This window comes from Musca autumnalis, unplaced genomic scaffold, assembly GCF_047663935.1.
Source record: "Musca autumnalis isolate F117 unplaced genomic scaffold, ASM4766393v1 scaffold_1, whole genome shotgun sequence".
NCBI classification, from domain to species: domain Eukaryota; kingdom Metazoa; phylum Arthropoda; class Insecta; order Diptera; family Muscidae; genus Musca; species Musca autumnalis.
Genome location: NW_027411644.1, coordinates 11477025 through 11503587, shown reverse-complemented (window position 1 = coordinate 11503587; position 26563 = coordinate 11477025). Strand labels below are relative to the sequence as shown.

Below are 26563 nucleotides of genomic sequence, written 5' to 3'. Positions count from 1 at the left end.
ATTGTGATTCCCACAAAATCACCGACTGTTCCATACATAAAAGAAAACGATTGAAAGTTTTTTTTTTTTTTTTGTTTTAAAACATATTGAAATTCTTATATTATTATTTGCATAAATTGATAAATTCCATTTACAACTAAATACATTAATTTAAATTTGAAGAAGTATATTATATATTTATATGTATGTTGTTACAAAAAAATAAGATTAATTTATAAAGCCACGTAACAAACAAAATGCTAAATATAAAATTAAGAATAATAATTAAAGAAATAAGTAAAACTTAAAATAAATAAATGAATAATGTTGTTTTGTTGTAATTGAACGAAAAAATAGGGAGGAAGGAGTATAAACTTCAAATCAATTAATTCAGTATTTTTTTTCTTTTGCTAATTTAATGTTTATATATAAAAATATAGGACCTATAAACGAAAAATAAAATATATTAAAAATGTTTCTTTAGATAGGGGGAGAAAACAAGCGTAACAAAAATAAATTCAACTATTTGTTATATAACCATTTTAAAAAATACAAAAAAAATCGCAAACGGTTTTTGTGGGATGGGATCTAAGAAAAAATAGTATTTTTGTTGTTGTTTTAATTCGTATTTTTTACTAGAATAATTTATTTTACATATTTTATTTATTTGATGGTATGTAATGGGAAGGGAGGGAGACAATGGAGCACGAGGATATTCTTTTCCAGAGGGAGGAGGAGACAAAAAGCTGCAGCAAATAGTGCTGTTTAGTATATGTTAAATATTAATTGTTTCCATTTATTTAAATTATATATTTTGTTGCCTGTATTACTAATTTAATATGTATAAGTTTAGATTAAATATTTAGATTTTATTTCAATATTTTTTAGTTTTGAGGGAATTGGATTGGTGGCTCGTAAGGTTTATGTTATTTATGGTATGATTAAGTTGTTGGTTTTTAATTTATATTTTTTGAAGTTTTGTGTTATTAATATTGTTATTTTGTTTCTTTGTTTTTTTTTTCTTTAAATATGTATATAGCAATTATAAATTTGCTCTAACAGCAACATCACCGTTTTTTAAAAACAATACATAATTAAAAAATTAAATTAAAAATTATCACCATTTCTTGTTGTTTGTTTTTTTTTTAATGTTTTGTTTCTTCTCCATTTACGTTTACAACACACAATGTGACAAATAATTTATCATTATTTCTAAGTCTCTATGACACGCTCGGCAACAGTGTGTTTTGGTTTTTGTGCGCGTTTCTTTTGTCAGCTTCTTCGTCGTCGACCACCCACCATTCAAACTGCGCGCTTAAGACAAATGGAACGACATGCTGCCCTCATTGGCAGCTACTTTAAGCTTTTGTCGCATCACTTCACGACTCGAGTAATCGGGCAATTTGAGATAATTTACACATGTCATTACAGAGGGCAAATAATCGTTGGGATTTTGATTTGCATCCAAGGTCTTACGTACTATAGTTAGGGGCGGTGTTAGAGCCTTAAAACCACCCGTCGGTAGACGTGGTGAGCCAGTAACGAATTGCAAAAATGCACGTTGCTCATCGCTTGTGTATGTCGACAGTATCTCGTAGAGGAATTGTATGGCTTGTGACTCTTGATTGAAACCATGATCAGTGCGACAGCTTTCTTGTAGCATCTTAATGTCCCATTTTTGATAGGTGGCATTATTGCTGCCGCAAAAGACATTCTCCAATTCTTCGGGATAGAACATGCGCAAACGATGTGTTGGAAATACGCTATCAAAACCTAAAAAAAGAGAAGAAGAAGGACGTGAAAATGTTAGTTTGGATGTGGGCCTTCTATATATAGGAACCAGTAAGGAAAGGATTAAAGTCGGGCGGAGCCGGCTATATAATACCCTACACCACTGTGAATACATATGTAAAATATATGTATATGGGAGCTAAATCCAAATCAGAACAGATTTTGATATAATTTTTCACATTTATTTGTAGACCAAATTGCGACACATAGTCGAAAATTTCATCAATTTCATTCATAGCGTGTTTCGTGCAATCAAATCGGTCGAAAATATATATGGGTGCTATATCCAAATCTGAACCGATTTCGATATGATTTGGCACACTTATTTCTAGACTAAATACCGTCGCACATTCCAAATTTGATTGAAATTGGACATATATAGCGTGTTTCGTGCACCAAATTCCTTAAATCGGTCGAAAATATATATGGGGGATATATCCAAATCTGAACCGATTTTTACCAAAAGAAATAGCGTTCGTCCTTTGGCCAAAAAAACTATCTTCCCCAATTTTCATGCGAATCGGACAATACGAAAGATCTGGCAACGCTATGCCTGAATAGACGCGTGTAAAATTGCAGCTAATCAAATTGTCTTAATTTTCGCGCTTTAATCTGTATTTGATCAATAAATTTGGCAGAACGTATACATTTTGATGGACTGAGTTTTCAACAAATGAAGATTTTTGAAAATAATCAATAAATTGAATGTTAAACTTGGTTTAATTTTGTAGCTGAAAAGACTTCTTAAAGGCTGCGTTGTTGTAATTACAAGAAAGAAAAACTAAAAGAAATTGCAAAATATTCCTATAACTGTTTATGCATTGTTGCTGTTGTCTGCTGTTGTTTGGTTTGTTTACATTTTGAGAATGCCTTCTACTGCCAAACTAACTTGTGAAATTTGTAAGCAGAATCTTGGGAAAAGTGGCAGCCTTAAATGCAGATTATGTTCCAAGTGGGTCCATGCATCCTGTGCAAATGTTTCGGAAAGTGAACTTAATGCACTTAAAGCAATAAAAAAGCCGTTGTTTATTTGTGCAGAATGTGAGAATAACCTAAATAACAATTCTGGTCAAGCTGGTGTTGCTAATGAAGTACGCTCGCTGAACAAGAAATTTGATGATTTTATTGAACAAAATCAAACAGAACAAACCACGATAAAAAAGGCGCTGGATGAAATAAAAGTGGAAATGAGCTCTTGTTTGAGTGAAATGAAAAAAGACATTCAGACATGTAATGAGCGTGTTGATAAGTTTAATTCTTCTTGTTCTTCAAAGATAATGGCGTTGGAATTTGAGAATAATATATTGCACCGGAGACTTAATAGAAGCGACATTTTGGTTAGCGGTTTACCTGGGAATATCACTGATATTGTTGATGTTGCTTTGAAGTTGGGTGGAATTTACGGTATTACGTTGTCCAGGAATGAAATAAGTCATGCTTGTTACATGCACAATCGCAGTATGATTCTTATTAAATTTAATTCGGTTCACGTTCGAGATGCTATTATGAAAGAATATTTTCGAACACGTAATCTACAAATTGCTGATCTTTTAAGTGGTCAAGGTTCTGATATAAATAGACGTGTGTACTTAAATGACCATTATTCCCCAGCCGCTGCAAAATTAAATTCCACCTGTAGAAAACTACTTCGCAAGGAAATTATTACTAAATTCAAAGTACTAAATTTAGATAATCTAAAAGCTAAACTAGTTTTCCCTGACGGAACGAGTGATATTCGCAACTTGGAGCAGTGTAACAACTTACTTCTTAGCACTGAAGCTTCTGCCTTGGACTAGCCTGTACCTATGAATTAAATCAATTGTTGAGACGGTCCAAATTCTACATCGTTTTCCTTTTTTTGGTTTTGCCCTACACCGTCATGGTGGTAAGTCCGTCTGTCCGTCTCTCTGTTTACCATTTACAACTTTTGGATGTTACTGTATCTGCTTTATTCAGAAATCGATAGTATAAATTTTTCCATTTTTATTACACTATCATCACTTTTTATTTGAACAATTAAATACTACCATGCGATGTAGGGTATGCTTATGTCGGTGACCCGACTTAAATTATGTAATGTTTATATTATCATAATCTCTCAATTTTTATATAAAAAATACAAATATTTGTTTTAAACAAAATTTGATTAGCTGTAATTTGGAATGTTAATGAATTATTGTTGTAATATGTTGATTGTTAGTTGGTTCCCCACTTTATTTATATCTTTAATATTTGATGTCTTCTGACTTGAATCTTGGTCCTGCAGTTGGCAGCAGCAGATACTTTAAGTCTATTCTGAAACCCCTGGACAGTAAACTTAATATAGCTCATATTAATTGTCAAAGTATGAGACCCTCTACTAACTCCATTAAGTTTAATGATTTGAAGTCTATATTTTGTGGGTCGCTCTTTGATATTATAGGAGTTTCAGAAACGTGGTTGAAATCGGAAGTTTCTACTTCGGCCGTGAATATGCCAGGCTACAAATTTTATAGAAATGATCGTAGGTATTCCAGAGGTGGTGGCGTTGGGGCTTATGTACTTAAAACACTCAAACATAAACTTGTCTTTAAATCATCGGTTGCTGGGAAATGTGAGTCAATTTTCATAGAACTTTATTCTGGTTCAACTAAAATTCTGTTTGGTGTCGCTTATTTACCGCCTGTGGGAGATATTTTTAAATTTGAAGAGGTACATCGTGACTTATTTTTGAGCTACACTAATGTAATAGTAGTTGGAGACTTCAACTGTGATTTATTTAATATTTCACGTGCTTCTATAATGCGTTCTACGTGTCTTAGACTGAATTTAAGTGTTTTACATAACTCAAAGCCAACTCACTTTGATGTGGCTCACGGGAGTTCATCTCTAATTGATTATATGCTTTTAAGTAATATTGCAATGGTTAATTATTCGAGTCAAGTGCAATGTCCCTCCATTTCACATCATGCACTAATCTTTTCATGTTTTGACATTGATGTTAACAAGACTGAAGATATTTTAGAGTTTCATGATTTAAGAAATATTAATTGGAATGGTGTTTTTCAATGTATGTCGGATTTTGACTATACAAATTTCTATTTGACTCATGATGTTAATGATAAATGCTCAATTTTATCTAAACTTATTGATGACATGTATATGAATGTTCCTGTGATTCGAAGATGCGTTAAGTTGCAGGATGATGATTGGATGAAGTCTAGTAACATCTTAATTGCCAAAAATTTAAGAGAGTTGTCATATAAAGCTTATTTGGAAGACCGGACGCAGTATAACTGGACTATATTCTGTAAATATCGCAATAAGGCCAAAAATTTAATTCGTAAGGAGAGGCGTAAATATTACATGAGGAGTTTTCGTACCTTAGACTCTAAAAGTTTATGGAGAGTTCTTCGGTGCCATGGGTGTGTTGGAGACGATGATGTCCCGAATAACCTTAGTGCTGACGCTGTTAATAATTATTTTGCATCAACCACGTTGTTTAACAATAATGTTGATTGGAATTGGGAATCGTTTAATGATAATGACCATTCATTTTCTTTTTCGTGTATTAATCTTGATGACATTGCTATTGCTCTAGGTAAGATCAAATCCAAGTCGGTGGGAGTGGACAAAATATCGGTAAATTTTTTGAAACTGATCTTTCCCTATGTGTCAAACATTATTTTGGATTTGGTCAATACTATTTTAACTAAGTCTGTTTTCCCTTTGGCTTGGAAAATTGCCCGAATTGTGCCCATTCCCAAGGTTTCCTATGTTCGTGATCCGGATGATTTGCGACCAATTTCAATACTTCCAGTTCTTTCCAAATTATGTGAACATGTAATGAAAAACCAAATACTTTCTAGAGTTAGTAGTAATTTGATTAATGAACAGTATGCTTTTCGTGCGGGTCATAGCACGACATCATTGCTTTTACACTTAACGGAATCTATTAGGTGTCACAGTAATTTAAACCGAATTTCTGCGTTGGTATCTCTTGATCTGTCAAAAGCATTCAATTCAATTCATTACGAGTTGCTGATCTATAAACTTAAAGAAAAATTCAATTTTTCTTTTTCAGCATGTAAATTGATAATGTCATATGTTTGTGATCGAACTCAGTTTGTTGAATTGAATGGCACGTCGTCTAGCATTATATCATTAACATCTGGAGTTCCCCAAGGATCAGTATTAGGGCCGTTACTTTTCATAATCTATATGAATGATTTGCTTGAATATTTGGATCTTAATTCATGTTCATTGCATATATTTGCAGACGATGTATTCCTCTTGTTTGATTCATGTAGTGATGATTCTAATGATCTAGAGAGAAAAATTAATACGTGTTTGGAAAGGGCATTAAGTTGGACTGTGGATAATGGTCTTCATATTAACCCAGCTAAGACAAAGGCAATCCTGTTTGGAACTCATTTGCCTAGTATCAACATTTTTATTGGTCAATGTGCTGTTGATATACTTGATAAGTATAAATGCTTAGGAGTAATGTTAGATAACAGGCTAAGCTTTGACTCTCACATTGATTTCGTTCAATCTAAAATATACTATATTCTACGCAAGTTGTATTCTGTGAGCATGTTTTTACCGAGGTGGGTTAAAGTCAGAATGGCTCATGCTCTTTTAATGCCACATCTTTTATATGCCCTGGAAGTTGTATCTGGCACACCTGAGTATAACATTACGAAATTACAACTAATTATGAATATGATTGTCAGATTTGTGTACAATATTCGAATACGTGACCATATTTCCAGTTTTGTAAAAAGTTTTTTAGGTTGTTCGTTCCAAAATTATATTAATTTGCGCAATTTACTGCACTTTTATAAAGTTATTAAAACTGGTTTCCCTAAGCATTTGCGTAACCTTTTCGTTTTTTCGCGCTTCAGAAGAAATATCCAGATAAGAATACCGCTTATACATAATTCTTTATTTGAGAATTGTTTCCTTGTCCGAGTTGCTAGATGCTGGAACTTTTTGCCTGTTGAACTACGAATCTTCTCACACTCTAACAATGCGTTTCGTTTGAAACTTATAAGGCATTTCACTCGTAGAATTGTGAACTAGAACTTGTTTGTGTATGTTTTAATGACTCTAATTTACATTATGATTTGATGGTAATGTTTCTGCCAATGGACCTTCATATTGTACATTTAATCGAGTAGCTTGAGGTAAATAAAGGCTGGGGAGCCAACAATAGGAACATGTTAAATTTATGATTTCAGGTTTATATGCTATGTAATATATTTTTTGGCCATGAAGGCTTTGATATTACTGAAGAATAAATAAATAAAATACGACCTGTACTTTGTTTACAAAAATACATGGACAGACAGACGGACATGCGTAAATCGACTCAGAAATAGGAAACCTCAGTAGGAGGCTCCTATTGAATAGGAGACCCCCGCAGGAGCCTCCTATTGAATAGGAGACCCCCGTAGGAGGCTCCTATTCAATAGGAGACTGCCGTAGGAGGCTCCTATTGAATAGGAGACCCCCGTATGAGGCTCCTATTGAATAGGATACCGCCGTAGGAGGCTCCTATTGAATAGGAGACCTACGTAGGAGGCTCCTATTGAATAGAAGACCCCCGTTAAAGGCTCCTATTGAATAAAAGACCGCCGTAGGTGGCTCCTATTGAATAGGAGACCCCCGTAGGAGGCTCCTATTGAATAGGAGACCGCCGTAGGTGGCTCCTATTGAATAAAAGACCGCCGTAGGTGGCTCCTATTGAATAGGAGACCCCCGTAGGAGGCTCCTATTGAATAAGAGACCGCCGTGGGAGGCTCATATTGAATAGAATACCGCCGTAGGTGGGTCCTATTGAATAGGAGACCTGCCTAGGATCAGTAGGAAGCTCCCACACAATAACAGACCTCGATAGGAGGCTCCTACACAATAAGAGACCTTCATAGGAGGCTCCTACACAATAAACGACATCCATAGGAAGCTCTCACAGAATAGAAGACCCTCGCAAAAGGTTCCTACACAATAGGACACCTTTGTAAGAGTCTATTGTAGAATATTAGACCTCAGTACACCTCCTATAGAATAGTACACCTCCGTAGGACGCCCCTATACAATAGTAGACCTCTGTAGGATGCTCCTCGATAAACTAGAGGAATCCAATACAAAAGTTATTAAAATACATTCTATCACGAACAGCCCATAAGAACCAATGGATATTTCTTTTCATATCAATTGTGTATGCTTATTATTTTTTTCGTAGCTCAATGGCATAACCCCCCATCCTCATTAACGCCGAGGATGGAGGTTCGAATTATACACGGCGGCACTCCGTAGCAAAGGCTTCTAGAAATGTTTTTACCCCCGACCTTATGACTTAGAAGAGAAGGATATAGGTATACACTAGACTGTCCTTCAAATTTGTATGGGACAATGGTGAATTTTGACAAAATCATAGTACAGAAGTCGCATTTCTTGTCTAATCGAACAAATTTATCAGTTTACCCGTCATTATGACTAATAGATCCTGAAGCTGAGAAAGCCTAATTGCAGTAACTTTGGGATGAATAAAATCAGATCATGGTGGTTGTTGTAATAGTCTGTACAAACATAAGTTGTTTTTTTTTTTTTTTTGCTTAATCTGGCTCTATCAGTTCTATGTATGTGACTGCTTCAATGGGTTGTAACCACAGAGCTATACTAGGGTTAGTTGAGTATGTTTGACAGGGCAGTTGAAAATGTGCACTGTTTCGTGCGGGTCTCATGGTCTCATCGATTTCAGATCCTACGTATGTTTTAGCGAATTCTGTTTGAGGCAGTTTGAAATCAATTCAGCCATGTCCAAAAAATCTGTTGATTAGGTAGGTTCTGAGGGAGGAATTTTGACGTGTAAGTGGTATTAGTTTTATCTCTCTGTCTAATCTCTTAGAAAAGTTGCATTTGAAATAAGCTCTGCACCTCTGGTGCAACATTAAAAAATCTGTACTAATTTGAATTAAACAGCAATTTAAACTTGGAATTGTATCATACATACCTTCTTTGAGAGCTTCAAATTGCTTCTGCACACCTTCGACAAGGAACCAATATGTCACTAAACTAATATATTGATGAAGATTATGTACAGTTACTGGAGTATCTCGACCGCCACGACACAATTCAATATTAGCATGACCAGGCAAAACAAAATCTAAACCTAAATCGGCTATGGGACAACCATCCAAATCGAGTGATTCAATCTGTACAACAACGAGAAAGAGAGAGGGGAGAGAGAAGAAATGTAAACAAAATGGAAAACCCTGCGAAATATGCATGTTGTGTGTTGTATATTACCTTTTCAGTTTTTTCCATAGCATCTAAACTAGTATCGGCTAAAATCATTTCCCTTTGATGTACAACATCTTGTAGACGTACCAAAGTTTGTTGTACCTCTGGTGCAACACGTGATAGATCTGCCAAACCGATTGAATGTTCTTCATTTAAGATCCAACGATAGAATGGTATGGAGAAGGGTAGATCCAACTATACACACATATAAGAAGAAAAATTGGAACAATTATAACAGATTCTATTATGTGACATAACTACTAAATGTTCCCTTACCATACGACTATCCATAACAGCCTTGGCCATAAATTTACCCAAAAACTTGAATTTTGATTTGACCTTTGAAACATGTGGCAATTTTGATGATTTTCCCAATGGCAGCGGGAACAAACCATGTGATGTATTTACATATGTGACTGGGGGTGGTGTAGGGCTCACTTGGATAGTTGGTGTGCTAATGGTGTTGACAGCTATGGGATTATCTAGCAAAGGCATAGACAGATCATGATGCTGCTGTTGTTGTTGGTCCACTACATCAGCCTGCTGTTCAATAAGCATATCTAAGGCATCATCTCCAGCCTGTGGCGACTGCTGTTGATTATTAATGGAATTATTTGTGGCCACCAGACTGCTGCGTGTTGCCACTCCAAAGCTGTCGCGGTTGTTGCGACTTGAACTTCGTGTTGAGGCTGTAGTTGGGCTAGGTGTGGTTTGATTTGTTGCTGTATCGCTGGTCTGAGTATTTGTATCCTGCGACTCCTCAATATGTAATGTGGCACTTGTGGATTTGACAACGTCTGCAATGTTGGCAGAATTTTGTTTATAACTATCACTACCATTCCACAAACCCAAATCTGTGCGCTGTAATTCCGCTGAGACCAAAGCATAGAATTCCAAAGTTGGACCCAAACCAGTACCAACCTAGGAGAAAAAATGAAAACAAGTACATTTTATGTGTGTTCCCTCTTGATTTTCGTACAAACTCACCTCATTTTCATATTGAATTTCCAATAAAGCTTTCGAGTGGCCAAAGTCTTGTATCAAATGTTCGGCTTGCTTTAGAACATCTTGCCTGGAAATGGCACGCTTACGTCTATCCAATCGTGGCGCCACACGCTCTGATGATTCAGCAGAATTCAAATCTGGCGTTGTATCCAATAGGCGCTGCAAAGCACGGTCCCGATCGAAGCTGGTTGCATAGAATAACAAATGTCGTGTCTCGAAGGGGAATAAGAACGGACAAGCCATTCCGATCTGTGGTAACCACTGTGGCAAATTACCTGTCATTATGACCAATGGATCCTGAAGCTGACGATTAGCCTTTGCCGTAATTTTGGGATGAATAAAATCAGATTGTGGTATTATCAGTTGGCGTACTACACAGCCATACAAATGTTCCCAATGGCGATTGAGTCCATTAATAATGCGCAACATACAAAGGGCATCAAGTGAGGCATCCTGCACACTGGTTACCACATCAGGGGGCAGTGTATTGCTAAGGAATGGTTTAAGAGCGGACACGACACTGGGTGCAATGCCTTCATGCCATAACTCAGTTTTCTTTCGTAACAGTTTGGACGATGATTTGCTGCTCTTTTTGCTGCCAGAGGCTCCCTGAGCAGTGCCTGATGAGGATGCAATTACACCGCCATTATGTGCCGAGGAAGAGGTACCAGCGCCACTGACATTAGATTTGCTGCTACTGCTAGAACCAGCAGCTCCGGTAGGTTCCTCTTCAACAGGTCTGTAGTAAATGGTGTGTTGTTGTACCCATATGCTAGCATTTCCTAAAGGTGAAAAGTGACGAAACAGAAACATTAAAATCCTATAAAGAAGATCCAGCCACGCATTGTCTTACCCAATGGCGTTTCTGTGTCTGTATCCGTTTCGGATTGGTCATTCACCAATGGTGAAAATTGTTTAACAGCCTGATAAACGGTCATATTGTAAGGTAGAGGGTGGTCTCCGATCAAGAACTGCAGTTTGTGCTTGAAACCACTTTGTGACATAACCACGGCCGCCACATTATCGTCCATATCTTCTTCGGAGTCTTCATCTAAGTCTCCACGAATACCGCCATACCCTCGCACCACCAGATACCGTTCAATGGCCTGTACCATGGCCAATGGATCAATTTTTACAGTACCTCCCTTCCACTGACGTAGGTTATTGCAATCAGGATGACGTTGTAAGTTACACTAGAAAAGATCAAGAAATACGATGATTGATAATAAGGCAAACTTCAATGTCAAGTGTATCCCATGCCTACACCACCTACCTTCAGTTGATGTGTATTGAAGAATTTCAAAGCACTAGTATTCGAACGACCTCCTCCGGGTCCAGCAGGGAAGTCATGTACTTTAACAGGGAATTGTTCCAGTTGGGTAACACAAGCATTTAGCTTGGCTACAAACGCAGCAAAAGCTGTTGCATCAATGCCTGGCAAATTGCCCACTTTCACCAATGGCTCCAATGGTAAGCCAGCAAACACATGCATAAATGCACGTAGACGAGCATCGCGATCGACCAAACCCTCCTCGGAGGTCATAAAGTTCAACATTGCCTTAATTAGTCCCGAATGGTTCACTTCAAATGGTGAGATGTCACTTTCTAGTAAAATACTCTTCAATTCAAAGAGTGCTTCCAAGACATCGGGGAAACTACCACTCAATTTGGCAATAACTGCAGTTAGGCGTTGCAATACATTTGTCGTACCCGAACCTTCCGAGCCCGTTGAAGATGCCTTCGACTCTTGCGATGCATAACGCTTGATAAAGGATATGGCTTGCTCGCGTATCCATTGGCGGGCTTTTTCACGATTTCCAGCTGCTATCAGATTGGCCTGTGATATACTCTTGCTAATGTTTTGGGCAGCCAACGATGACGAACAACCAACACCGGTCATTGAGTGACCAGCACTTGAACCGGCGGCATTATTGCTATGGCTATGATGAGAACTTGTACTACTGCTGCTGGCTGATGAATCTTTGGTAAAACCTGAGTTAGCGGCTGATGATGAACTACTGCTGCCGTGATGAGATCCCTGACGTCCCCAACGAGCTGGATTAAGCGAAGCCAGAAACGACGACGTCTTCGAGGAATACTGTGAGCTGGAGTTTGACGAACCATGATGGCTACTGCCACCACTAAACCGAACTTTACTCGATGTGCTGGGAGTACTGCGGCCAGCATTGGACGATGAACTACCTGCTGATGTTCCACCCAAACTGGTGGCTCTAGTAAGCAACTCGTGTACGGTAGACGATGTGCTGGTGGTAGTTGCTGCATGTGAGGACTGATCTTCTTGTCGAGATTTCGACCGACTGGTCGATTGTGATTTTCGTTTCGGTGGGACTTTACGTTTCAACATATCACTCATTTTATGCGGCAATACGGATGATGAAGATGACGATGAGGAGGGAGGTGTTGAAGTTGAAGCTGTCACGACGGACCCTTGTGGAGTGGTGGCCATATTGTGATATTGTGCTTGCTGCTGTTGATTGGTATTGCCTCCTATTGAGGGAGGCGGTGGTGGTGGTTGGCCGTAATGCACCGTCGTCGTGGGCGGTGGTGGAGGAGCTAATTGATTGTAGGCTACATATTCGGATCCCGGTGGTGGTAGAGGTGGCTGTGATGCCTGTTGTTGGGCAGTAGTGTACACGAAATAATTCTGCTGAGGCTGCTGCTGATGATGAGCCACCAAATGCGTATGCGGTGCTGGGGCCGATGAGCTGTAGTGATATTGGACTTCACCACCAGGCGTCTGATGTGCCGTAGTTCCACCACTTGTACTGATATTCATAGCCATGGATGAGGGCATTTTTTGACCTGAAGAACTTGAGGAACCTCCTGTCGACGAAGTGCTTTGCTGGGCCGCCGCTGCTGTCAACGCATTCATGGCATGCGAAAATGTTTTCATAGTATAGGGATGCTGTTGGTGATGTGGCTTGGATGTATTCGGAGTGCCCGAAGCAGATGCACTTCCTTGTGAGGAAGGCACATTATCCATAAAGAAGGGATTTACTTGCAGGCTGGATGCCGAGGCCGGCGCACTCTGTGAACCGCTGGCGGACATATTTGTGGCCAAGGGTTTGGGCGACGGATTGGAACATATTGGATGGTTTGGATCTGTTAGTTGGGTAATCTGATAGATGACACCTTCGCGACGGAAATGTGTGCCGAAGATGTCGGGTAACTTTTGCATAAGTATCTCGGCCATTTGTAAAGCACCCACCACAATGCGTAAGTCATTGCTGCCAAGCATTCCAGCTATGTGACTGGACACCAGTTGGTATTTTAGAACTTCACTTAACAATTCGGACGAAGCATAGAAGACCATTCGTAGGAGAGCTCTCAAACATTTGTAACGAACGTTGGGTCCAGCCGATGAGCTATACACTTCGTAGAGGACATTAAACAAATTCTTTATGAACTCGGCAGCCAATCCACGTTCCTCCTTTAGGCAAGCAATGCGAGCATCGACAGAGGCTCGTCGTTTCTGTGATGATGATGACGACGACGACGTTGGGGCAATTGGCGTTGCTCCCCCTGTGGCAGTGGCCGTAACGGTATTGCTTAATGCTGATATTGCCGAAGCCACAGCAGAGGCTGATAGATCTTGGCCCGTAGACGACGAGGTTGTACTAGTGTTCGGTGGTGGTCTGTAATTGGGATTGATTTTCCTCTGCACGGGTCGAGTTGTGCCGGTATCCTCATTGATTTGCTGCATCGAATGGAAATCTACCGTGTAAGTGCGACCCAATGTACTTAAACTGAACTCATCCTCCGAATTCAAATGGGCAGCCTCGATCATGCGTGAATCTATTGCAGAATAGTTATGCCAGGTGCCACGATCATCTCGCCACTGCCATTGTACCTGGTCGTGTGTATTAATGGTGGGACGGTCCAACAATGCATCCACCACAAATATGCCATCGGTGGGCAGGCGCGGCATCAGTTCGCCAATTAAACACGTGATTTCATATAGCTCCGATGGAGAACGTGATATCAGATCTACATGAGTAGAGGCCGATTTAGGCAGAGGATCTGCATTTCCTGTCAGTAAATACAGTAGGGTAGATGCAATATCACTCTTTAGCAAAGAAATTGCCAAATCGGGACAATTGGCACACATCAAACTGAGCATACGAACGACTGCGGTAAAGGTGCCCGAGTTCAGGAGGGCTGGTGTTACCACCAATAATTGTTGGCAATTCTTGAGTAGCTCTTTGCTGGCAATTTCCTGTAGACGTTTGGGATCATGTTGGAAACTCTCCACCAAGCGACAGAATGCTGAACACACGCTCTCCACGCACTTCTTGTCTTGTTGGGCCAAAAGCCTAGCCAAGAGTGGCAAGCTTTCAGATACAAAATGAAACTCTTCATTGTGCAAATTCAAGCAGCAATTCGCCGTAATAGCCAAGGCAGCTCTCTGGGCATTAATCGAAAAGAAGTCCAAATAGGTGAGGCAAGCTGAAACACCATTTGCTTGGAGAATAGCTTTGTTGTGACGTCTTGAAAGTATTTCCAATGCTGTTAGACTCTGTTCGGCCACATCCATGCACTGTATAACCTGCAGTTTTTCCAGGAAAACTGGAACAGCATCGACCACAGTGCCCGATGACCGCGGTAAAGCTTCCAACATATAGGCCAAGGCTCGACAAGCATTATTCATTATATCGAAATTATGTTCCATCCGCAAGAGCGTAATAAGGGCAGGGACAACTTGTTTTATGGGGAAACCGGCCAAGGTATCCTCATTGCCCATCACCAACATTTGGCACATTTCAATAGCGGCCTGCAATTGTTGACTTTCATCGTGTGACTGTAGTCCTTGGAGCAGTTGTTGGGCCTTTGAGGTGCTGCTGTTGCCAATGGTGCGATGTAAAATATGTGTCATACGTGGACCCAAGGCGCCAAACAGATGTGGCGGCAAACCGCGAGCCTCCAATAAGGCCTGCAATCTCCCCACTTCGCTGTCATCGCTCTCTGAATCGCCATGAGAATTGGCACTGTTGGCGGCGGCATTATTAGATGACGACGTTGTGGTGCCCCCTACTCCAGTCGCTGTTGTATTGTTAACACCACCTCCGCTATTGGCAGCCGTTGCGTTGGTGTTGCTGGTATTGGCACCGGTTGCTGTAGCGGAGTTGTTGGTAGCTGAAGACGTTGTGCCGCCCAAGGCGTTGGTGACGTTTAACGATGCTAGAAGAAAGAAAAATGAAAACGGAAAATAAGTAATCTACATTGATGTGTGCTTGGAGCAATATAGGTTCAAAACAATTTCATTTGGATCTCCAATTTTGGAAGTGGAATAATTTGATATTTCATCAAATGAAATGTTTCAAACTGATCGTGAAACTACGTGGTATAATTTTTTGTTAACATCACCTTCACCAAACCTAGAATATAGTGTGGTACTGAACCAAACGGTTTTCAATTAGTATCAAAAAAATTAATCGGTTCCCCAATTCAAGTACAAACTTCAACGACTCTGACTCGGTCTTTAGCTGAAGTTTTAGCTACTTTTGTTTTGCGTTATCTCAAACCTACAATTTTAGCAGCCTACTTTTCGGGTTCGTTTTTAAATATGAGTACATAAGTATATACAGAGAGTATAGTAGTGGGGTAGTATAATAGGAAGACTAAATACATTGTGATAAAAGGGGGGAAACTAAAAACAAAATAAGGAAAAAAACAACAAATTAAACAAAAAATATAAAACTACAAAATATATATAAAAAAAATTAATAAAACAAAAAATAAAATAATAAGTGTGCTGTCACCTTTTGCGCTTTTTGCTACAATAAAAAAATATGTGCTGTTGGTTTATTTTGTTTGAAATTAAAATGAAATTAAAATGCAAATCATGAAAAATGTGTGAAAATCAATGAGAGAGAAAAACAAAACATAAAAATGAAAACCCTCACTAGAAGACCGTATTTAATGATATGATAGATATGTATGTGATTCAAAGACGGATGATGATTGGGGCGAGGAGGATGAGGCTGGTTGTTAATTCACATAACATAGTATTTTTGGCTTTCTTTACCTGAAGAATTACCTGTGTGTCCACCTGTATGGGACGTTGCAGAATTTGTTGTTGATGGTGGTGGCACTTGGTGTGAGGATGTTCCACTATTCGTTGACTGTTGTTGTTGTGCCATTAAAGTATAGCTTAAGGCATCCGCAGAAGCTGATTGATTTATCAATTAAATTATGATTTTGGATGGATTTAAGAGATCGGTAGCGATTTGAAGGCAAAGAGTAGACGTACAGTACAACAAAACGAACGACAATGAGAGCAGAATATATTTTCAAGGATAACAAGAAGATCGAGCGAGCGAGCAATTTTCATGAAAAACATAAATATGATTTATAAGTTTTAAATTTGTTTTAATAATTTAATATATGTTATGATATTTAAGAACAAAACAAAATTATAGACATGCATATATATAAAGAAAGAAAAAAAAATGATCATAATTTAACTATAACGATTTATATTTAGTTGGAGTCATTGGGAATTTATATTTTTATTGTTGTGGTTTTTGGGTAGTGGAATGGGTGTCAAACTATGGGAATGGGTGTCAAACTATATATGTAAGATGTACATGTACATATTTACAAAAAACGAACCTGAAACCAACACCCGTTTTATTGTCAATAAAAGTGTACAGCAGGGGAATGTTTGTAGGACTTTTAAATCGATTTCAAAAACACAAAGTGTTCATGCTAAGAGATGCTTAATTTGTTGAAACCTAAAGTGCCATTGCTCTAACGTCAAAAAAGAAGCTATTTTCTTCAAATTGTATCTATCATTGAAACAATATCAAATGCAATTTTCAAAAAAGTTGCTAATTTTCCCAACCCACATAAAATCTCCCAAACTGAACTATTTATGTTAGTTCACAAACTCCCCTTCTCTTCCCGAGATTTAAATTTTTTGAAGTGTTGGCGATTTGAAATCTTGTTGTAATTGTTTTTTTTTTTCATTTTCACTACAACAACTCAGATCCTTTTTCTTTTTTTGGGAAAAAAGTGTCAAACGTCAACACTTACCAGAATTTATTTTATTGGAATTTTGATGAGTGGCCAAGTGGAATGAGGTGGGGGGATTTGTAGACGAAGATGGGGGCACGACGACGTTGGTGGCAGCACTCGACGATGACAATGACGCTGATGTTGTACCCAAACCACCACTGTTATGTGTTGAATTATTAGAAGTAGGACGATAGCTGTACAGGAAACCAGGCTGAACAACCGTTGTCCGTTGCGGCAGCAATGCGTGCGGGTGGGTGGCAACTCCTGAGTGCAACAGATGACTTTGCGGCTGCTGCTGTTGTTGTGCTATTGCAACGACAACAGCACCACCTGATGTTGCTAAATTTTGATGCTGATGATGTTGTGGTGGTGGCGGTTGCTGATGATGATGATGGTGTAAAGACGGTGGCGGAGGATGATGTGAAACAGTTGGAGGTGTTGGGTGTGTGTGGTGGTGCGATCCTAAAGAGTGATGCGTTTGCTGTTGTGGTGGCAATTGCTGCTGCTGATGCGAATGCTGCGGGTGGGGATGATGGCTAGCGTTAACGGACTGTTGTGTATGAGCCGCTGCTGCTGCTGCTGTTAACAACTGATGGCCCACAACGACGGGTAAGCTGGCTGCGCTATTTGTGGCTGCAGTGCGGTTTGTTGAGCCAACGACACCGCCACTATTGCCACCGATGCAGCTGCTCGCACTGCCGTGATGTTGCTGGCCCTGTACCGAACTGACACAGGAACCCGTTTTGCTTCGTGAACTACGTCTCAAGGTGTGTGAATTTTGTTGCTGATGATGATGCTGCTGGACACTGCTAGAACTATAATTTGTGGCGTGATAGACAAGACCAGTAGAAGTTGCGTCGTGCGAGCCGCTACCACCCAATGTCAATTCTATGCCTATGGGTGGCGGGTTATTCTGTTGCAAATGACCACCACTTTGCGCTTGATGATGCGTAAGATGTAGATTTACTGGTGGTGGGGCAGCGGCTCCTGTTTGAACCTGATGTTGATGGTAACGTGCAGTTGCGCTTTGTGTTTGTGCCAATAGCGTAGCCTGAGATTGTCCCGCCGCTCCCGTTAAAGATGACGATGGTGGGGGTTGTACTTGATATATTAAAGGTGCACCACTTACTACGGCAGCACTGGAACTATTGGCTACCGCAGCTGCTGCGGCCGCTGCTGCTTGATAGGGGTTCAAATTTAAATTTAATATGGCAGCCGATGAAGCCGTTGAACCGGCCGTCTGGTAGGTTTGGAAAAAGTGAACCTGTTGGGGCGGTGGCTGTGGCTGCAAGTGACCAGTAGTTGACTGGTGATGATTTGTGTAAAATGTTGGTCCTGTCGTTTGTTGACTTAAATAATGATTCTGAGATCCTTGTTGTAGTAAATGGGCCGCCGAATGATGTGATTGCTGTTGTTGCTGGGGAAAATGTGTTGACGTTGTAGCAGCTATTAAAGTGGGGTGATGATGATGGTGCTGCTGCTGCTGTTGACCTTGTAACCCGCCGTTAGAAAGTACTCCAGCTGTGGTTAGTTGTGGTGGTGGTCCAATAACAACACCTCCACTACGATTTAATAAATTATGATTGAATCCTGCACCACCAGCAGTAAGTTGGGGTGCTCCCACTGCAGCTGTTGTTCCAGCAGCAGTTGTATGTGTTGTTCCGGATATTGTTGCTCCGTTTTGATTCCAACCTCCGCTGCCGGGTCCTCCTCCAACACCGCCTCCTCCTCCGGTTCCTATATGTACACCAATATTGTTGTAATCTGTATTATTGCTAGCTGTATTGGTATTAGTGCTTGCACTGCCACCACTGCTGCGTGTTTGTCGTGCCCCCAGATTCGGGGCTCTATTGTAGCCCGTCGTTGTAGCTGTTTGTTGTGCCGACGTAGAAGTAGTAATTTCTTCACGTGTTTCTACTCCTATAACCACCTGTGTCGCGGTGGTAGTGCTGCTGCTGCCGAGACTTGTAGTGTGGCTGCTACTAATGTATTTACTTGAGCCGGTACGATGTCTGCTCCTAAATTTAAGACCACCACTACTGCGTTTCAGGCGACGATGTCTTTGTTTATTAATTTGTTGTAGTTGTAACTTGAAATTTTCTTGATTGGCTTGCTTTAGGGTGTTACGACGTCGTCGTTTTAGAAAACGTTTGCGTCTTAGTCTTGGCTGCTGTTCTAGTTGAGCTTGTTTATGTTGCTCTTCTTGCTGATGATGGTTTGGTGGCTGGAGTTGTTTCTGTTGGTGTTGATGCTCTTGGCCTTTACCTTAATTTAGAATTAATTTTTGAGGAATTTAGGGTGTCATTATTATTTGAAACACACAGTGTTAGAAATATATAGTTTTGTTTTTAGGTTATATTTTCTTGGTTTATTTGTAAATTGGAGGAAAGTGGAGAACACAAGGATGCCAATCTTCTTTTAATAGTGTATATTTATTATTATTGATGTTGAAGAATAAAATGGTGTATTGTCATATAAGTTCCCGAATGCGGTACCGCCACTGAATTTTTTATTTAAAAAAGCATAAAATCGGAAATAAAAATGGTGAAGATGCCACTGAAGTTATTTTCGTCAGAAACAACAACCTTATTATGCTTTATTTGGTTTCGTAGCGTGTAAGGTCAAAGGTTTATTTTTGTTGTTTATAGAAATCAACATAAAATTAAATACAATGCACCGCTTAATCGTCAGTTGTGACACTAACGGTCATTTGAAATTGAATATAAGTAAATTTCCTGCAGTATTATTCCCAGCCCTTAGAAACTTCTTGTCAGCAGGAAATATCGAAAATAATGGAAACATAAAACATCATTAGACAAGCCAATAAATTAGAAAGAAAGGTCATGATTGAGTTAGGAAGGTAAATACATATATACAGAGATTGATCTGTTATTGAACAATTACATTGTCGAAAGTCCGGATTTTATATAGATCACATAATTAGAGTTGATTGAATTTATTAAACAAATCATAAATGTCACATTTTGCACATTTTTAATAATAAATATAGAAGAAGAAGGGTCTTCTTCGTCAATCGCCTCGTGTCCTCCACATAAAACTTATCGAAAAGAATAAAAAAAAAAGAATTGCTATTAAATGATAAACGGAACTAAGTGATTTTATGCATACAGCAGTATATATATTATAGGTATGTATGTAATAACTCCAAGAAAATTGATTAAGAAAACAATGATGGATATTAAACTATATATATAAAAACACGACAGAAGATTGTGTGGGTAATATTCGACCTAAAAGGTGGTGTTGGGCTTTTTATTATTATTTTTTCTTTAAGAAAACTTGAAAAACAAAGCACTTAAAATATATATTCTTTGATGTTTGGGTTCACACAACACACGTTCTTACATCGTCTGCCAGAGCTGCCACCTCCGTTGTACAAAAGTGTTATAATGGCCTATATTTTAAAGAATTTTATTTAAAACAAATCTGTTGAAGTAAAAGCCTAGAGAGATAGGGAAAATCATATTTTGGTTTCATAGTCTTTTTTTGGCTCACTTGATAAAAAATAAATAATGAGTCGTTGTTGTTTTGTGGTGAGGGGGATCTGTTAATATCAACAAATTAAGTTTGTCATTAAAACAAATACGTCATCAAATACGAACATGATTCAATTAAACAAAATGCAAGTACAACATATTAATTCAATACAAACCAGGCAGTTGTTACAAAGAAATTAACAGCAAATTAGCACACAAAATTAATTTCAAAACATGACTGTTGTTTTCTGTTGTTGTTGTATTATTAAAATGCAATAAAATGATTTAAGTTCAGTTCACTCTGGATTTATGATTAAGACCGAGAGGGGAAAGACAGAGAGATCGGTTGTAGGGGGTGATGGTTATATGAATATATAAATAAGTTCATGGACTTGGTATGGTATGAAGAGTGTATGACAATGTAAAGGGAAAAATGGTTGTTAATGGTGAACATGGTGGTCTGGGGGACTGTATAATCTTCGAAATAATAGTATAAAATAAGCTATGATAAGAATTGTTTAACTTGTACTAAAGCAATAATGGGATAGGTAAGGAGGTGTTTGTGTTTATATGTAAGTGGATGAAGTAAAATAAATCAACAAAAACCCTGGAATGTTTGTTATACGGACACTGCTGAGGAGATACAGCTTATCAAAACAAGGGCTCAGGGCTAATATTATATTTCTACACCCCAAAAATGTTTAGGTGTTCTCTTTTCGTTTTCAGAAAAAGGTGACAGCACTGTTTTACCGGGAAATCTAAGGCATTTTTATTCTTTTTAAATATAGTAGAATAGTTAGCTATACATTTTACCTACATAGAACAACAAAAAGAGACTTAAAAATAATACAACAAATATTAAAATATATACTTATTTACATTAAACATAAAAATACTATTGAAATATTCATTGATTTTTTTCATTAACAGTGAACAAAACACAAGTAAAAAAAGTATTAGTCGGCTTTGCCGACAGAGGTACACCACTCAGACTTTGAGATAATGAAAAGAAACAAATACAGTATACGAGGTCTGATCAAATAAATTTAGTTTTGGGAAGAGAAAAAAAAATCGGGGCCCAATACGAATACGATGGATGATAACAGTTTTGTTTTTGGCCCACAAGCATTGATGCCTGAGCTGGTAGGTTATCATGGTACAAACCCCATTACTGGTTTTCCACAATTTTGTGTGTTTCGAAACAATTTTTTCGCGCAAACGGCGCATAACTTCAATATAGCATTACTTATTGACGACTGTACATCCTTGTGGCAAAGCAAATCATCATGCACCACGCCTAAGAAAACAGTAAGCAAAACCTTCTTCTTTAATCCATTTTTTCGAATAGTAAAATATCGTTTTTCTTGCCAATTAATTACACAAAACAGCATTAATTGCCCTACTCTGAGATCAAATAAACTTAATTAAAAATAATCATAAAAAAAAAACAAGTAAAAAAGTATCAGTCGGCTTTGCCGACAGAGATATACCCTCAGCCTGTATATATTGAAACAATTTTTTTCCCAAAAAACGTATGTATTTAGGGGTTTTTAAAAATTTTGGGTGTTTGAACCGACAAAAATGTTGATTAGGATTAGAGATCAAAAGTTTTGCGGAGGAGATACTAAAAGGAATGGATCTACATTGACCATTATGGAAGTGGATCTGCAGCCACTTCATATGGTGCCATAGGGGGTTTTTAACCTTTCGGGATGTTTGCTCAAGAAGTATGGACTTGCCCCTGAAAAAACGTTTACCATCGTAATTGAGGCAGCGAATGCAAGTTGCTTCAACAAAAATCAAAGTGATTCGAGAGCAGGTCTTAAAGTGAACTTATCCGAAATTTTGTGTGGGAGGTACCGGGTGGAGTGGACAAATATAGTCTATATTTGAACCTGATCTATATCTAGTAGATATATTAGGATGTGTAAAGTATGGACCAATTCGGCCACTCCTTTCAAGAGTTCGGAACACATTTTCCGAACATTTTTGAACTTTTGTGGGGGAGGTACCTGAAGGAGTGGACCGATATGGCTTATCTTCAAACTTAAACCATGTTTGGACAAAATATTACTAAGGCCAAATTTTGGACCGAATCGGTAGATCCGTTCTAGAGTTATCTTGCGCTCCAACCACTTCACACGCACGGTGGCCGAAACCACTGATCTAGCGGCGCGAAATTAACCCACGTAGCGCCGAGAATTTTTTTGCGAGAAAACTTGAAATTTTTTATGAAAATTATATTTTTGAGATTTTTTAAGCATTTTTTAAAAAATAACTTTTTTCTCTAAAACGTATAGTTTTCCTGCAATCGGGCCTTCTTTTAAAAGTTCCAAAAACTTTGGAGGGTAATATAGGTGTATCCTTACATGCCAATCCCTTGCTTTTTGATTGAGAAAATACTCTTACTATATTCCTAACAAATCCCTGACTTTATATGATTCTAACATTTTTGATTAAATTTTTATCGCATATTTAAATTTTTCTTCAAAAGTCGAATATTACAAAAAAAAACCGATTTTTTGAATAGCTTGGGTTTTTGGCCAATTGCGTGGAAATACGTAGGTCAAATGAAGCGTTATCAGCGTGAACTTACAGATAACAGACAATACTATAACAAAATGCAAAAAACCCCACAAAAATATTCGAAAAAAGCAGAGTTTTACGTCAATTTTTGCAACCATTTTTTGTGGCGTTTAAACGACCAGTGGCTTTATCTGGGTTAATAACTTAAAAACGAATTGGGTGCCACCGTGGGTCGTGGGTTCGATTCCCCGTCCAGTCAACATCAAACACTTTTCAACGGTGGCAAAATACCCCTCAGTAATGTTGGCGACATTTTCTGAGTATTTCAGCCTTGTACAATTTCTCTACAAGTGGTATCTTAGACACGCCGTTCGGACTCGGCGATAAACAGTAGGTCCCATATCATTGAGCTAATATGAATCGGGGTGCACTCATTGATATGAGAGAAGTCTCCCCTGTCCCGCCTGGGATGTTTGTGGAACAATTTTATTATAAAAACGAATTGAGATATGTTACTGTAATTTTGCACAAACACAGCTTGTGTCTGTAGGTAATAATGTACCAAATATGAACAATATTGGCAAATGTTTTCGTATGTATAGCCCCCATATAACTGTACCTTCCGATTTTCTGTATTTGGCCACATTTTCGTTGCAAATTAGTTGTAATTTTGTACTTAGGGTTCCTAGTGTTCACAAAACATTTCCACCAAAAAGGTATTTTGTCTTCTTACAAACCATTTTCAATGTGGATTTATGTTTTGATGTAGCCCCCTTTAATGTAACCCCCGATTCACTGAAGTTTTACTTGTTATCCCATATTTATTACCGGATTTAGCTATAAAATGGTATTTTAAGGTAAATTTTAAGGTAAATAACCGCAGCAAAGTGTCTGTAATCGACACAATAGAAAATATTTGGCAATTTTATAGTTTGATTTATGGACTTTCGCACCGCTAGATCAATGGTTTCGACACGGTGTCATAGGGGTTTTTGCAACTTTCAGACTATTTTCTCAGGAAGTATGGACTTGCACCTAATGAAACTTGTACCGTCGTATGGAGGGCAGTGAATACAAGTTGCTAAAACAAAAATCACAGTGATTCGGGAGATGGCCCTAAACTGAACTTTTTCGAAATTTTGTGTGGGAGGTATTCGAAGGAGTGGGCCGATTGGTACTATATTGGAATCTTGTAGAATGTTTACGATATACAAAGTATGGACCAAATCAGTTACTCCCTTCATGAGTTATGGTGCGCACAAGTTTTGCGACAGTTTTTGAACATTTGTGGGGAAGGTACCGAAAGGAGTGGACCTATATGGCCCATCTTCGAACTTAAATCAAATCTGGACAAAATATTTCGATACCCAAAATTTGACCGAATCGATTGATCCGAGTTATCGTGTGCACCAGCCAGCCAGACAGACGGACATTGCTAGATCTACTCAAAATTGTCAGAACTGATATCGTACAAACATACTTGGGGTCTAAAACCATTATTTCGATGAGGCACATTTTTGGTCTTATCAAAGTGTATATACCCTCAATAGCCTAAAGTCTGAGGGTATAAATATACGTCAAGTATGTAAGTATAGGAACGCATATTAAATAGGTATGTATGTATATAGGCATTTGCACAAGGTCATCACTAAAAAGTGTAAGAAAAAAATAATTGATATCGAATACGGCAGCATGCTAAAACTGCCTAATTCAATATACGTCATGAAGAGGATTCGGGACAAGTTGAATACGGATCAAATATTTTGGAACCACGGTCACTGGCACAAAAATACACACTTTAAATATCACAAATCGGTTTCGAACTAATCACAATACACTGATTTGTTTCCTCAAATTGTTAACTATTCTATTTTTTATTCTTATTTATTTCATTCATATGTCCAGCCGTTCGTCCTTAAGGGCGAATATAATATGGTAAAATTATGATAACACTATGCAACACTGATATTTAGACTACCCTATTTAGACTAACCCCAGTAGGATTTTTTGCTGTCAGATCCAATTCGGATTTTATGGCCTCATCTAAACCGGACTAAATCTACACTTTTTTGCATTTATCAGGCCTTTATCTCAGAAACGAATAGGAATTTGGCCTTGTTGTCTTTAGCAATATTGTAGCCCTAAACTAGTAGACCTTTTCTCTTGAAAACCCCATATACGAAAAACTCCATCTAGGGCATCAAAACCTATAAAATATAGAAAATTTTACATAATTGCTGAAATTCTGGTCAGTATCGGCTAAACTACTGGGAGTGTTGAACCAAGTAACCTTTTGCAAAAATCTTACAAATAAAGTTCTTAACAATTCCTTAGAACATTCTGAATCTCTAAAATGCTTACTTCATGTTGTTTCAGCGGTATTTTGCATCATATCTTTTACAACATGTATTTCAAACACAGTTTACTCTCGCATTTCGGATTTCACTACAGTATTGACATTTTTATTAAATCGTCGTTGAAAAATGTACTGAAAACAACGACACAGAGGCATTTTACAACAATGACATGTTCTGAAGAGTTGGGTATTACATTCCAGGGAATGTAAAAAAAAGAAAATATTCAGAAAAAATTAACGGTTTTGGAGATACGGTGTGAAATATGCATAAAAATTGTGGAATTTTTGCATATATTTTGAAATTTGAGCCAATAAATGTAGTTCTTCGAGTTCATTATTTTTCCAAACATTTTATTCTTGTCCTTATCCACAAATTTGCTTCAGAGGTCAGAAGAAGATTCACATTGGTTTCAGAGATATAGCCCCGAATTTCTTTAAAAACTCAATATTTAACCATGTTTAGATGGGGCCATAAAATCCGAGCTGGATCTGACACAACAAAACCCAACTAGGGCTTCTTGTCGTTTGGGCCTGTACTTTCAAAAAATCTTCAGATCGAATTGTTTGCACAAGATCACCTTAAAAATGTTGCACAGTGTAATTAAGGGAGCATCTGTTACTCTAATGAGATCCATCAAGGTAACGCATCCTTTAAAAAAATATATCGTCACCATAAATGCCCGAAGACGTAACCGAAATGAAAATCGTTTTTTGACGTAATCTGATACATAAAGCTAAAATACATGCTCTGGCAAAATTTCAAGCTTCTACGTTCAAAAACAACGATCCTATTCAAGAAATGGCATTTCGAAAAATGGGATAATATTGCAGATTTTGTTGTAATTGAGGATCTCAAAACTAAGCACTTCAGCGGTTTTGGTTTCACTACTTATTCCCCTTCGTATATGATCGATAATATCCCATATACTCGCCTTCATAACATTAATATTCCATAAAACAGTTTTTAATTTTATAACGTTTTTTGCTTCTCCTGTAAAGTTTTGGTTTTTTGGGTTACGTCTTCGGGAATTTATGGTGACGATATGTACATTTATTATAAGTCCAATGGTTTGTAAATGCATCA

General features: G+C 38.2%; 1 protein-coding gene across 40 annotated transcripts in view; it reads right to left on the bottom strand.

Moving 5' to 3' along the window:
* Positions 1-375: 375 nt before the first annotated feature.
* Positions 376-26563, bottom strand: part of ctrip (E3 ubiquitin-protein ligase ctrip) — an 82630-nt gene continuing 56442 nt past the window's right edge. For 23 of the 40 annotated variants that reach the window (XM_073965869.1, XM_073965876.1, XM_073965820.1 and 20 more), the window contains 9 exons: positions 17119-19365; positions 16109-16252; positions 11336-15261; positions 10916-11255; positions 10045-10844; positions 9334-9978; positions 9064-9252; positions 8768-8969; positions 376-1752 (listed from right to left, as the gene is read on the bottom strand). In XM_073965869.1, coding sequence (XP_073821970.1) covers positions 1295-1752; positions 8768-8969; positions 9064-9252; positions 9334-9978; positions 10045-10844; positions 10916-11255; positions 11336-15261; positions 16109-16252; positions 17119-19365 — 8951 coding nt within the window. In that variant the 3' untranslated portion in view covers positions 376-1294. The remainder of the gene's footprint in view (positions 1753-8767; positions 8970-9063; positions 9253-9333; positions 9979-10044; positions 10845-10915; positions 11256-11335; positions 15262-16108; positions 16253-17118; positions 19366-26563) is intronic. The other 17 variants (XM_073965963.1, XM_073965951.1, XM_073965966.1 and 14 more) reach the window with 5 other exon arrangements.